A 15,488-nucleotide genomic window follows, 5' to 3' on the forward strand; every position below is an offset into this window, starting at 1 on the left:
ACCTTCCTTGCTGACCCCTCCAGTTCTGCTTGAAGTCTGCAGCTCACTCCATTCCCCCAACTCAGGGTTCGGCATCTATCCCCTCTCAATTCCCCTCTCCCTTCCGCCCCCCAGTCTTCCTTTAAGGTAATCTTCTGTTGGTCCCTGGCAGTGGCTGCCTGCAGCCAGGTCTGATGCTTTCCCTCTGACCCATCCCGCCCATGCAAAAACAGGAAATGATATAAATTGAGGCAGAATGGACCAGAGGGAAAGCTTTGGAGCAGACTGAAGGCAGCATATGTGCACCACTGCTGCTGCTGGGGACCAACAGAAGACCATTTTTAAGGTAGTATGACATGTGGGGGGGTGATGTTGAATCCTGATTGGAGGGAAAGATGCTGGATCATGCTGAGGACAGGGGTCAAGAATGGAAGAGAGCAGAAGAAACATTTGGAGGAGACAGGAGATGCTGTAGTATCATAACATTATTTAATCGCGATTAATTTTCTTATTCATGCTTAATGATTAGTGCAATGAACTAGTATTTTCTTTGGTAACATTGAATACAAACTTGGCAACACAGTAGATGGCAGTAAAGACAAAAATGGCCCATGTAGTCTGCCTCTTAAGCTTGTCAGGATTATTATTAATGAGGGGAAGTGACAGTTGAAAGAGCTACAGATGTTACATGTGATCCTGAGAAGTGAGGGAGAAACTTTGTTGCAAGACTTTACCTTCAGGGAATGCTACTCTATCTTCCTGCTTCCCTCTCTCCCTTGGCATTTACTCTCCAAGTTCAAGGTCTTTTAGACAAACAGTTATAGGGAGTGAACTCCACAAGCAAGAAACTGCATTGGGAAAAGTTACTTCTATGTTCCACTCAGTTTTTAATTCAGAGAGGGCAGGTTACATAAATATCTTGTCTGAGCTGCTCCTAGCATACTAATAGGTAAAGAAGAAGATGACAGAGGATTTTTTATGGTGCACTTTTCAGGACTGCTAACATTGCTGTAAAGTTAACAAAGGCTTTTCTTGGATGTTTCACCAAGTCTTAACAGTGCATTACAAGCATAAATGTCCTAGGAAAACATACATAGATTTATAACTGCTTTGGAGTAGCCTAGTGGTTAGCGCAGCAGACTTTAATCCTGGGGAACTGGATTTGAGTCCCACTGCAACTCCTTGTGACTCTGGGCAAGTCACTTAACCCTCCCTTCCCATCTACAGGTTTGCTTTCCTTGCACAGGTAGATATGAAAGTGCAATCTACATCCATTGGGGTAAATTTTCAGCTAGCAGTACAAGCCATTTTTTAGCTGCTGCTCACTTTATGCCTCAGTATTAGTTGCATGGGAATGGGGATAGCAGAAATCCCACAGGGATCCCCTCCAGATCCATGGGGATCCCATGAGGATGGACCCAGGTCCTGCAGGGTTCCTGCAGAACCATACAATCGAACCGAGCTTTGCTTTCCCTACCCTGAGCTGCAGGGTGCCCTCCCCGCACATACCTCAAGGCACCCTGGTGGTCTAGTGCCTTGCTTTGGGCAGGAAATATCCTCACTCTTTCTTGTCCACAGCCGCTGATCCTCTCGCTGCCATGCTTGTTTAAAATGGCTACCAAGACTTCAAGGGGCAGCCTCACAAGACTTCAGCGGAAGTCTTCCGAGGCCACTGTTGAAGTCTTGGCAGCCATTTTAAACAAGCAACAGCAGCAGACTGGAAAGAGTGGGGATCTTTCCTGCCCCGAAGAAGCCACCAGACCACCAGGGTACTTTGAGGTATGTGTGGCGAGGGCTCCCAGGGCTGGAGGGGAGGTGGATGCAGTCTTGTACGTAGGTGGGAGAGAGGGGGCTGTGAGAAGGGTGGGAGTAGGCCAGGGAGGAGGGAAAAAGTTTTTAAAAAGCATTAAATAAAAAGAACGTTTTCTTTTCTACCTTTGAGCATTCTATTTTTCCAGTTCGGCTGGAAAGTGGAAAAGTCTCTTTTCCGCTTTCCATGTGTCGGTCTTCTCCTAAATTATTTTCCAGGTTGGCTTTTCCATTTATTCTCTCTTCTCTTGTCTTCTTCCTGTCCTTCTCTGTATCTGTTGAATTAATTCAGTGTAAATGCTTAGGTCTTTTTACCACCTCTCCAAATCCTCATATAGCAGTTACCCACAATTTGTAGAGATAAAAGACCGAGGCTGCCGCTTATGAGAAAAGTAATTTATTTACTTACCAAATATAGATACAATTAATATTTTCTCATGGGAGGATAGAACTACTGCATACCCTGTTTCCCCAAAAATAAGACATCCCCTGAAAATAAGACCTAGTAGAGGTTTTGCTGAATTGCTAAATATAAGGCCTCCCCCGAAAGTAAGACCTAGCTCCAAATTGTATCTTCCGCCTCCCGCCCCCTGGCTGAGCCTGCCCTCAACTCCCCGACATATTACCTTCCATTCCGTTCCGGACACGCCGCCCTGCGTTTAAAGCTCAGATGTTATTTTAAGTCGCTGCGGCAGTTCGAGTCCAGTCTCTCCCATCAGTGTCCTGCCTTCCTCTGATGAGGTATTTCCTTTTTCCGCGAGGGCGGGACATTGAAGGGAAAGGCTGAAGTCGAGCCGCCGCTGCCCTTCCCCACAGACGTTCGGCAGCCTCCTGACATCTTTAAAACTGGGTGAGTGTCCCAACAGAAGGTACATGGGGGGAAGGGGGAGAAGGGGGTATTAGGAACCCTAAGGACTAAGCTTACTTAGAATGCTGTACTTATCTTACGGTAGGTAAATGGAGATTCTGTGCACTGTATTGCTCAGTCTCCTTCTTTTTCATTGTAGGGGGATTGTTGTGCCGACTCATGTTTCACCAAGCTGTATCAAGGCTTCCCCTTAATTTACTTAATGCTGACTTCTTGTCCTGCTGCTGTGAAATTAAAAAGGCTGCTGAAATTCTAGGAAGCTACTGCTAAAAGTTGCAGTGGCTATTTTCTCTAAGAAGCTGCAATTTTACTGTAGTACGGTATTTTGAACAGCTTGTAGCCTCTGCAGCTGATATCGAGGTAAGCCTTGGAGTAAAGAACTGCAATAATCCAATCATGTTACCGTGTTTCCCCGAAAATAAGACATCCCCTGAAAATAAGACCTAGCGCATCTTTGGCAGCAAAAATTAATATAAGACACTGTCTTATTTTCGGGGAAACAGGGTACATATGTTCTCTGTATCTATCACTCCAGCATACTGAACTGAAACAGTTATTTTTATACACTTGTATTTAACAATGATTTACAAGGCTTCAGCAAGTTATCTTACTCGGGATCATCTGTTTTTTTTTTCAAAACTATCTGGTTTCCCTCACCTGCTAGACCACATTCTTATGTTTGTTTATGCTTCCTCCTTTCCCAGGCCTGTTTGCTCGTAAGGATATCATATCAGATCATAAGTTCCTGGGCCTCACAATTTATGGCCTTTGCCCTTTGACTGTACGCCAAGGTGCATAACTGTGTTTATCTACACTGTCTAGCACTGATCTTTCATTTTATGTCCTCCCCCCCCCCCCCACACACACACTTTTCTCTCACTCTTTAGTCCTTAGTATCCATCTACCTACTGCTTTTGACCATCTCCCTCTCATTCCCTCTCCAGATCTTCTGTTCTCCCCTCTGTCACTCCTTTACCCAGTCTCCTAAATTCCTCTCCCATCTTTCACCCACTTCATTAGTCCCCCATTCCCATCCTCCGTAGTCACCCTCTTTGCACTCATCTACCCTCTGCTGCATCTCATCACCCTATTGATCCTAGCTCCATTCATGTCTCTCCTTCCTTCCTTCCCTTGCCTCCAAAGCCACTCTTCTGTCTGTTACCCTATACCCCATGCCCAATAGCTATCTTTCCCATGCTAACCCCTTTCCACCCTAACTCAACCCTTCAGAGACTCATTCCCTTCTTCCCATATGCCCTCACCAGTACCCCAATCCCTTTTCAATGCCTCTTATCCGCTCTCCAGTCTTCCAGGTCATTCACATTATGTCTCAACCTTTCCCTACATCATCCCCTTTTCTTGTCCTTCTTCGCATAGCCCTCATTTCACACCCTTCTTCCCCTCTTCCACCACCCCCGTCTCATCCATCTCCTGCTCCTTCCCCCCGACACCCCCAGCCCATCTTCTACTCTGTTCCCACCCACCCACAACCCCTAGCCTATCTTCCTTTGTTCCCTCCCCTCCCCTCTGCCCATACCCCCTACCCCCATCCATCTCCTGCTCCTTCCCTCTGCTCACCACCCCCTCCTGGTTCATCCATCTAATGCTCTTTCCCTGTGCCCCCACCTCTCCCAGTCCCATCCATCTTCTGTTACTTCCCTCCGCCTCCCCACTCCTCCCAGTCCCATCCATCTTCTGCTCCACCCTCTGCCTCCCTACCCCTCCCAGTCCCATTCATCTTCTGCTTTCCACTATCTCCAATTGACTTTTTCTTTCTACATGTCCACTGTAATTCCCACTGTGTCCCTATCCTGTCCAGCACCTCCCTTCTGTGTCTGTCCCTATTCCCATGTTCAGTATCTGCCTTCTGTGTCCCCATCCTGCTTCTGCCCCCACTTCCACCCCAAGCCAGCACATCTCCCTCTTCTTTCCCCTACCCCCGCCCCCATGGTACTGCATTTCTCTTGCTCACTCCCCCCCTTCCTCTTCCCTGGATACAGCATCTTTCCCAATTTGTCCCCCTCCCAAGCATTCCATCTTTCTCCCCTCCCCTATTCAAGCATGTCTCTCTCTCTCCCCCCTGTGGGTCCAGTTTCTCTCCCCCTCTCCTTTCCAGCTCCTCATCCAAGATCTTGTTTTCTCTCCCCATTCCCCATGGTCTGGCATTTCTCTCTCCAACCCTTGTGATCTGGAATATTTTTTTTCCTCCCCATCCATGGGTGGGGCATCTCCCTCTTTCCTTCCTCCTCCAAGGCCCAGTGTCACTCTCCCTCTCTCCTTCCACTGATCCCCCTCCCCCACCTGCCATTAGGTCCAGAGTCACTCTCCCTCTCTCCTCCCTCCCCGGGGAGGTCCAGTATAAACTCTCCCTCTCTACTAGGTCTAGTATTGCTCTACCTCTCTCCCCCCCCCCCCACCATGAGATCGAGTGTCACTCTCCCTTTATCCTCCCCCTGGGAGGTCCAGTGTTGCTCTCCCTCTCTCCTCCCCCCAGTAAATACAGTGTTGCTCTCCCTATCTGTGCCCCTCCCCTGCAAGGTCCGGTGCCACTCTTCCTCCCCCCACACAAGCTTCAGTGTCACTCTCCCTCTCTCCTTCCTTCCCCCTCCCCCCATGAGGTCCAGTGTCACTCTCCCTCTCTCTCCCTATCTTCTTCCACCATAAACCCACCCCTTCCCCTGCAAGGTCCAATGTCCCTGGCCCTCTCCCTTCCCTCTCTCCTCACCCTTCCCCGCAGGGTCCAGTGTCCCTCTTGTTTTCCTCAACTCCCTCCCAACGAGGTCCAGTGTCACTGTCACTATTCCTCTCTCCTTACACCCCACCACCTGTGAGGTCCAAGATTGCATACCCTCGTGAGGTCCAGGATCACATGTGCATCCCCCCCCCCCCCCCCCGAGGTCCAGGATCACTATCCCCCACCACCTCCTGCAGTGCTGCAGTCTTCAATTTGTCCAGGCTGCCGGCAGCATTAGCGACATATACACGCTGCATTTGGTCTGCTCCAGAAGCCTTCTCTTCAACTTCGTGTTCCCGTATAGATGGGACCAAGAGACGCTGCAGAGAGAGACAGAAGGCTTCTGGGGCAGTCCAGAGGCAGCGTGTATACATCGCTAGTGCTGCCAGGAGCCCAGACAGATTGAAGACTGCAGCACCAGAGGGAGGATGGGAGGGGTACAGGTATTTCAGATTGTGCAGGGTTTCAGGGTGGAGGAAGGTGGAAGAAGAGAGGCCGCACCACTCGAGCCAATGCGGGTGGTGGCAAGCCTTTTTTTTTTGGGGGGGGGGCAATGCCCCCTCACCCCCCAAACTACACCCATGAACCCATCCCATCCTACTCTCTTCCCACGAGACTGTCATTGGAATGCCTTTGTGTTTCACTTACATATTCTGATACTTGTCAGCATTTATTTCTGATCTGAAGAAGGGTTACCCTCGAGAGCAAATCAAAGAACGTATTAAATTCGTCCAATAAAAAGGTATCATCTTTTTGTATTTATTTCTATTCATAACCTTTAAAGGTGGACTAACACAGCTACCACACGACTTTACTCATGTAACCACAGAAAGGCGGTATGTCAAATCCCATTTCCTTTCCCTCTTCAAGACAGCGGCCGGCGGCCGAAGGTTTGATACTTCGGGAAGGATGGGTGGCCGCTGAACCAGTGGGGGATGAGGTAGAGCGAAAACCGGGAAGGCGCATAAAAAAATAAATCTGCAGGTTTTTCAATCGCATCAGCATCATTAATATCGGAACTTGTCATACACGTGGAAAGCAAGGGACCTGCAGTAGGATAGCACTAAGGATTATTAATTGGCAGAAGAAAAAGAAGAGGTGATACCGCGGGAAACACCTAAGACCTATTCCAAAATCTATCCGCATCCCTATCACCATGACTACGGCGTGAACTCCAGCAAACTCTCGCGGTAAGCACCGCCCTCTCTCTCCGCCCTATGCCTGCCCGCGCGCTCGTGGAGGCTCTCGCGATAACAGCCAGCCGGACCGGTCCCAACATGGCGGAAGGTAAGTTGCTGTCTCTTGCTCGGGAAAAAGCTCGCGGTTGGTAGGAGAGGGTGTGGTGCTTACTGGGTCTATCGGGTGGTCTTGTGTCAGTGGAAGGGAGAAGCGGATAAAAGCCCAGATGGTGGTGGAAGAGAGCTATCGCTCACAGCTGCGGGTGGGGAAGAGAAGGTTGAGCGGGGCTTGGTGTCCCTATATTCTAGGGCGCTGTCTGAGCGTCTCCCTCCCAAAGGTGCTGAGGTCTGGGCACGCATGCTGTAAAAAAAAGAAAAGGATGACATTTGGATTCTTTGATCAAAAGAAGTAGCTTTTAAAGTGAGTTGGAATTAGCAGCTGCATGAACGAAGCCACCACATCCCCCCTCTCCGAAACTGTAGCCAAAATTAAAGGCCCACAGAAAACAAAATGCAGCCCTTTTGTATTGGTGAATAGTAACTAGAGCAAACAGAATGCATTTTTATTCACGTCAGTTTCTAAAGTTGGAAAGATGCCTTCATCCCTCTGTTGATCAGAACGGCTGCTGTAGCTTAGAGAATATTATTACTACTGCTGTGAGGAATCATTCCAAATGTTTCAGTGACTGCCCAGGGACCACATCTCTTTTCTCTGATTTCCCATAAATCTTCAACTCCCGGTGTTCGTGGGAGTTAGAGAAGGCGTAACGAATAATTTGTTTCCTACCCATGAGTGGGTTCTTCGTGACTGCATCTTCGTGAGAAACTGGTGACCTTATTGTCATCTATTGCCGTTACTTCCCAAGTCTCCTTATGTAACTGAAAATTTGGCCATATTTGATTATTGAAAGAATAGTGGCTTCTCCTGTGTATAAGTCAGAGTTACTACTACTACTTAACATTTCTAGAGCGCTACTAGGGTTACGCAGCGCTGTACAAATTAACAAATAAGGACAGTCCCTGCTCAGAAGAGCTTACAATCTAAAGGATGAAATGTCAAGTTGGGGTAGTTAAGATTTCCTGAGAAGAGGTGTAGTGATTAGGTGCCGAAGGCAACATTGAAGTGGTGGGCTTTGAGCAATGATTTGAAGATGGGTAGAGAGGGGGCCCGGCGTATGGGCTCAGGGAGTTTGTTCCAAGCATGGGGTGAAGCGAGGCAGAAAGGGCGAAGCCTAGAGTTGGCGGTGGTGGAGAAGGGTACTGAAAGGAGGGATTTGTCTAGAGAGCGGAGGTTACGGGTGGGGACATAAGGGGAGATGAGAGTAGAGAGGTAAGGAGGGGCTGCAGTTCGAGTGCATTTGTACTGATATTAACAGTGCAGTTGTGTGTATACATTTCCCCTGATAACTTGGATGTGCTGTGTATTGTTTATAGATCCTGATATGTTTTGAAAACATCTGGTTAGACTGTATAAATTTGTTGTTTATAGGCTTGCCCATCTAAGTATTTGAAAAGGGCTTGTTGGTGGTAAATAACATTTTGGTCAGACTTATAAAATGTTTTCACCCACGTTTATTAATAAATATACCATAGCGTTTTTAGTAAGAGGAAAACAAGGCAAAATTGACACACACACACACACTCTCTCTCTCTCAAAAAATATGTTTATAAATCTACAGATTATGCAGTTTAAAGATGTGCTGCAGTGCCTCCAGATGTTACATATTGTTTGCAGTGTGGAACAGACAAAACACCCTAAATATTCAATCATGTCTTCTGAGCCAGCACAGACAATGTAGTTGCTCAATTTAAAGGTTGGCATTGATGTAACTTAGAGAAACTACTTGCATATAATAAATGTAAACCATTTTGGTTGTACTACAGAAGGGCGATATTTCAAATTGATGACTCTTTATTTTCTATAAATCTGCTGTAGGGTAATCCTGTAAAAAAAGGTTTTTGTCTATTTGACATTTAGAAGTACCTGTCCTTGATGTGGGTGAGAGCAACAACAGCCCACCACGAGAAGGACCTGCAGACATATTTTCATTGTAATTAAACATTGTAACTTGACATTTTAAAATTATTTCTAATTGCTTATTGCTCACATTTAGGTGTAATTTATACATTCCTTTCACAACTCAGATCACCCAAAGTGATCCTGCACGTCACCACTTTTGTATACCACAACAGTAACTACTCAAATGACAGTAAAAATTAAAAATAAGACTTAACCAGAATTCGGAGGCGTCGAGCAGAAAACATTTAAGACACCACCGTCTTCAACAAACTACATATAGATTAATGGCACTAAGACATAACAGAATGTGTGAAGGCAGATTTTAGGAAACAATGTATAAATTGAAATTGGGACATGTTAAATTCTGGTAGTATTTTGGAAAAGGATCTGCTAACTTAGAGCTTTTTCTTAAAACACATGCAGGAATAGACATGTATGTTCTAGCTACATGCAACTGAATTTAGACTTGTACAGTAGAAGTCCAAAAACCCAGATTCTGAGAAACCAGACCCCCAAAAATTGCAGTTTCCAGATCTCCGAAGAATGCGGAATACACATCTCCCTCCTGCCCCCTACCACTCTCACACTTGCCCTCTGTTCTTGACCCTGCCCGCTTGCTCTCACCGTTGTTCTCACCTGTTCTGAAGTTACAGGCTGCCTCCGGCATTCACTGGCCTTTCTCTTCTGACCTGTTCTGCCCTTCCGAAAACAGGAAGTTGCATCAGAAGGGGCAGGATGTGTCGGAGGAGAAAGGACCAGTGCATGCTGGAAGCAACCTGTGAGTAAGGTTGCTGCTGGCACTGCAGCATGGAAAACTTCAGAACAGGTGAGTAACAGTGAGACAGAGCCGTGGGCAGGGCTGGGAGGGGGTAAGACACTGGACTGGGGCGGTGTAGCCACAGGGGGGCCCGGGCCCCCTCCTTTGGTGAAGAGAGACACTAGATGGGGAGGAGAGATACAGAGACTGGAAATCTACAAAATTTGCCAGTTATTTTTTCTTCCTTAAATTTGATTTTTAAAAGTACTGATAATCTGAAAATCCATACTAACCCAATCCCAGAGCAGTACAGATTTTTATACTTGTACTATGTGATTATATACATCTAAATGGCGGTTTGTGGACATCCAAATTGCTTATAGGGCTTCTAAAACAACCACCTTAATTTTCATTTATTTTCAGGAATCTATGCAGTTAGATCTGGGAGACCAGTAATGAATGTCATTGCATTTGTAACTAAAGGAAATATGTTAGTAAAATTTGTGCATGCATAGGCAACAGAATAGAGCGGGTCACCAAGATGGTGGCCCAAGCAATATATTTCCCGCAAAGTATGACCAATTAAAGAGCTTGGGGGCAGGGCCAGAGATTGATTTATTTGCCTCAACTAAAAAGTTGTTTTGCTGCCTCTGTGTGCATGGGTTACTAAACTTAAATGAGAAAACCTATGCATGAAGTTTAGTCCTAAAAAGCACATAGGCAACAGGTCTGCAAAACCCAGATCAGCAAAAAAGAGGAACAGACCCACGTAGAAAAATAATATTTATTCAATGCAGAACAGGTGGATGTGAAGCGTCTGTTCACGCTTTGCAAAAATACTAGGACTAGGGGGCATGCGATGAAACTACAGTGTAGTAAATTTAAAACAAATCGGAGAAAACCTTTCTTCACCCAACGCGTAATTAAACTCTGGAATTCGTTGCCAGAGAACGTGGTGAAGGCGGTTAGCAGAGTTTAAAAAGGGGTTGGACGGTTTCCTAACGAACAAGTCCATAAACCACCGCTAAATGGATTTGGGAAAAATCCACAATTCCAGGAATAACATGTATAGAATGTTTGTACGTTTGGGACGCTTGCCAGGTGCCCTTGGCCTGGATTGGCTGCTGTCGTGGACAGGATGCTGGGCTTGATGGACCCTTGGTCTTTTCCCAGTGTGGCATTACTTATGTACTTATATACATAAAAACAGTATACAGTTTTCCTCTAACCGTCCAACATGGCCATGTTTCGCCCTCACGACAACTGTGTCAGGGGTTTAGCATAAAACTGTAAAATAAATAATACATAAAAGGCCATCAGGTAATATGATTTAGCAAAAAAAAAAAAACCTGCAACTTAATACATGTTATCTGATGGCCTTTTATGTATTATTTATTTTACAGTATTATGCTAAGCCCCTGACGCAGCCCTTGTGAGGGTGAAACATGGCCATGTTGGATGGTTAGAGGAAAATTGTATGCTGTTTTTATATCTGCATTGAATAAATATTTTATTTTTCTATGGGGGTGTGCTCTTCTTTTATGCTGACTTTTAGTCCTTCCAGGTATGTCTTGTCTTATTTCTCTGGGAGAATGTTTTCCTTTCTCTGTTCCTTTATTATATGTTTGAAAGAAGTCAAAGGAACCACAAAATGCTATTTAGTAACCGTTAGTTTTATTTTGTGCATATGTGTACTTTGTGCTGCCCTGTTTACTAAGGTGCGCTAGCATTTTTAGCGTGTGCTAAAAATTAGTGCGTGTTAACCATGTAGATGCCCATAAGAATATTATGGGCATCTACACGGTTAGTGCACTTAAAAACTCTTAACGCGCCTCTAGCGCAGCTTAGTAAACAGTGCCCTAGGTGTGGTTAGAGTTCAAAATTATGATGTGAAAATATTTCTAAATTAAATTATGGAGAAGTGTTCATGCCATGCTTTCTCTGTGTGTATCACTTTTTTAAGATATAGGCAGCATTAGTGATGGCCATAATTCATGAAAATGATCCATACAGGGGTGTGCAGTAAACATGTTTCTTTACACTCCATTCTTAAAGAGAAATTCTTATAGTACTATGTAGCTTCCCTTTTAGGAAAGTGGTAAAAGAGCTGCTCTTAGAACTATTTTGCTTCTCCTTTTTTAGGATTTCACACTACTGTATTGGTAAAGTTTCATAAGGATTTGTCAGTTCCTTCCAGATTTTTAGGAAGTTCATGTTTTTCTGATAGGAGTACTCTGCATGAGGCAATAAACTGCTGACAGGTTGGTTTTGTGAACTGTGATGCAAAGTAAAAAAAAAAAAAAAAAAGCATTTGGGGCTACATGTACTTAAAAGGTTTTTCCCACTCTGTGGGGGAAAATTCTTAGTACATAGGTTAGACATGTATTGTGCCTAGAACTGAGCATAGAATAGATTTTTTTTTTTTAATAATAAAAAAATTAGCCGTCAAGCTATGTTTACTAAAGATGTTTTCATTTTGTGTGTATGGAAAAATGCTTAGTAAATAGGCTGCTTATTTGTGTAAACTATCTACAACTAGTAATTTGTAATTCATCTTTAAAATCAATTGTTGTACCTTAAGATTAGACGGTAGCCAATGTAACGTCAGCTTTTAAAAAGGATTCCAGAGGTGACCTGGGAAACTCTAACCTGGTGAGCCTGATGTCAGTGCTAGGCACTACTATGAAGTGCAAAATTACTGAACATACATGGGCATGGATTTAGCCATCTTGCCTCACCACTCTGCTACAAGGGGTGAATAAACATATGGATAAAGGTGAGCTAGTTAATATTGTATATTCAGAAGACATTTAATGAAGTACCTTATAAATAACACCTGAGGAAATTTATGGTACAACAGTTTTTAATGATAACACATAACAGATCCAACCAGCACCTGTAATCGTACAGAGGTAAGTAAAAAGTAAGCACATGGTCATAGCAGTATAATATCTGCCATCAAACTTTGACCAATCCATATCTCCCTACCCTCTATCCAACCCCTTCCTACCTTCAACTAGAAGTTGAGATAATAAGTAAGAGTGAACTGAACCAGAAAAGTCCCAAATTGGACATATGTCAAGAAAATGAAATGCACCTCTACTCTCCTTTTTCTGTGATGGGCTAAACTAGCCAAGTGTACAACCTTCAGGTCCTACAAGAGATATGTTCACTCAGTTGGCTATATAATCCAGTCAACAGACCCCCCCCCCCCCCCACAAAAACATAAAACCAATTTAAAAACCCCCAAAACAAAACTGTATAATGAATATTAATTATCTGCTTCTGAGGCACAAAATGAAAGACTGTATTCTTATCCCTTCCAGCAATGCCTAAAAGATCTAGAGACAACTGATGATGATATACATACCAAAAAAAAACAAACAAACCCCAACCATCCAAGGTGTGCGCGGTAAGGGGACTCCTCCAAAAAGGATGAGGAGCTTCCACAAAAATCCCCGAAAACAAAGGGAGGAAAGAGATGAAAAAGAAAAAAATTTCTCTCTCCCCCCCCCCCCCCAACTTACCTTCCCTTTTCTCTCGGTATCTCATCCCCTCCCCCCCCCCCCTAAAAAGTGTTTAAAATCAAACTTCTAGCCCTGTGTGGGAGAGACTGAATATATACATCCCAAACTGCCAGAAACAATTTTCTCTGTTTAGGAGAACACTTTGCTTGTCTCTGCTCTAGTAATATCAATGCATGCAAACGATTTCTCCAGGCCCGAAAAGAGGGGACAGCATCACCTATCCATACCCTTAAAATAATTTGCTTACCCAAGACTCCTGCCTTACGAAGAAGAAGAACAGAACAATTAGGAATACAAAAAGCTTCATATTTATCCAAGAGCAATTCTGCTGGCGAAAATGACAGAAGCCCAAAAGTCTCTCAAGATAATATAAAACGACTCTCTAAAATAGTTTTCCCTTTGGGTAACCCTAAAAAGCATGGGAAAAAGAGTTCTGGCCCGGATTACAGTTCTGACCTACTGGAGTCTCCACACTACCGATCTTAAATACTTGTTCCTGTCTAAAATAAGCCCTATGCAATGTATGAAACTGACATTCCCGCAGTTCATCCTGAGGAAATGTAAAAAGTAACGGGATAAGAAGTAGTATCCTATTGTGGATTAAGAAATGGGTAAAGAAAAAAAGAGTAGGGTTAAATGGTCAATGTTCTCAATGGAGAAAGGTAAATAGTGGGCTTCCCTAGGGATCTGTGCTGGATCCACTGGTTTTTAACATATTTATGAGTCACCTGGAAACAGGATTGAGTGAGGTGATCAAATTTGCTGATGACAGAGGTCCTTTTAATAAAGAGCATTAGATTTTGTGATAACTGCGACTTGATGCAAAAATTGATTGTGCAGTATAAGGCAACTATTTGGGGGCATGCCTAGCACAGTAACACAGTAAATGATGGCAGGTAAAGACTTGCGTGGTCAATCCAGTGTGGCCAGAGTCACACCTGCCACTGCAGGTTATAGTCATTCATGCTTAAACAGTAGTTAGCAATTTGCCATCATGCCAACCACATGTTCCTGCGTTAAAATATCCATTAGCAAGTGGTACCATGTGTGCAGTTCTGGTCACCACATCTCAAAAAAAGATATAGTGGAATTAGAAAAGGTACAGAGAAGGGCAACAAAAATGATAAAGGGGATGGGGAAAACTTCCCTATGAGGAAGGATAAAGCGGCTAGACCTGTTCAGCTTGGAGAAAAGACGGCTGAGGGGAGATGTGCTGACGAAGCCCATTCAAAGTGAATGGGCTTTGTCAGCATTGCCACTCCGGGAATCGCTAGTTCAGTTTAGCAAAAGAGGCCCATAATGCAGTGAAGAATGACCGTCCTAAATAGTTAAATAGGAAGTTGCTACTACTACATTAACATTTCTAAAGCGCTACTAGGGTTACGCAGCGCTGTACAGTTTAACAGAGAAGGACAGTCCCTGCTCAAGGAGCTTACAATCTAAAGGACAAGTCTACAGTCAGTCAAATTGGGGCAGTCTAGATTTCCTGAATAGAGGCATAAGGGTTAGAAATGTTAAGTAGTAAGTTGAAAGCCTATATCTCTAGACATCCTACGAGACCTGGCCAAGAACGTATTTTGGAGATTCCAACAGTTAAAGAAGTAAAAGGAGGATGGGTGAGGTCAGAGATGTTCTCTGTTGTGGCCCCTGTTTGATGAAGTAGGTTTACCAAGGAACTTCATCCAGAAAATGATGCGGAAATTAAGAAAGTGTTAAAAACCTGGCTCTAAACCTCCTAATTTAAAGAGGACTTGAATATCGTTGGATGTTGACTTAAACTGTAGGGAGTTTTTTTTTTTTTTTTTTTTTTAAGTTTTAGGGGCCCTTTTACTAAGCCATATAGGCACCTATGTGCGCCCAACGCTCGTCAGTTTTGAGTTACCACCCGGCTACCGCTTGGCCCTTGCGGTAATTTCATTTTTGACCCGCGTCCGCTATTCGTGCCAGAAAATAGTTTGTATTTTCTTGAGCACGGCAGAAATCGGGTGGTAATCGTCATTCTACGTGTGTAGACGATTGCCGCACAGTTACCGTGTGAGATCTTACCTCTAAGTCTGTGGTTGGCGGTAAGGTCTCAGACCGAAAATGGACATGTGCCAATTTTTATTTTGCCATTATGTCCATTTTCAGCAAAAATGTTAAAAAGGCCTTTTTTACAGCTGCGCTGAAAAATGGATCTGTGCACGCCCAAAATACATGCCTACACTACCGCAGCCCATTTTCCGGTGCACCTTAGTAAAAGGGCCTCTTAAAGAGGGATTGAATATTGTTGGATGTTGGCTTAAACTGTAGGGAGGTTTTTTGGGATTTTTTTTTTAAGTTTTAGAATTAGTGGTTTTTGTGATGTTATTACTATTTTGTTGTTATGTAAACCATTTAGATAATCATTTATTTGTATTGTATAGCAATATTATCACAAGTTGTTAAGGCCCCAGTTTTCTGTAGGATCAATATGGCTGCTAGGATTGGATTAAAAACAAACAAGCAAACCTTTTTTTTTTCTTATTTGAACTAAATAGTCTAGGCTTTTAAGGATAAAAGAAACAAATAATGTCTTTGTATAAGTACAAATACAGGGTATGTAGAGAAACAGTTTCCCATTATTTATATTACTGG

At 44.0% G+C, this 15,488-nt stretch overlaps 1 protein-coding gene across 1 annotated transcript in view; it reads left to right on the forward strand.

Annotated features, from left to right (window-relative positions):
- The first annotated feature begins 6,616 nt into the window (after nucleotides 1-6,616).
- Nucleotides 6,617-15,488, forward strand: part of ANKFY1 (ankyrin repeat and FYVE domain containing 1) — a 138,792-nt gene continuing 129,920 nt past the window's right edge. The window contains exon 1 of the mRNA XM_030222266.1: nucleotides 6,617-6,677. Within this exon, the coding sequence (XP_030078126.1) occupies nucleotides 6,668-6,677 (10 nt within the window). The 5' untranslated portion in view covers nucleotides 6,617-6,667. The remainder of the gene's footprint in view (nucleotides 6,678-15,488) is intronic.

This window comes from Microcaecilia unicolor, chromosome 13 (genome assembly GCF_901765095.1).
Source record: "Microcaecilia unicolor chromosome 13, aMicUni1.1, whole genome shotgun sequence".
Lineage (NCBI taxonomy): Eukaryota > Metazoa > Chordata > Amphibia > Gymnophiona > Siphonopidae > Microcaecilia > Microcaecilia unicolor.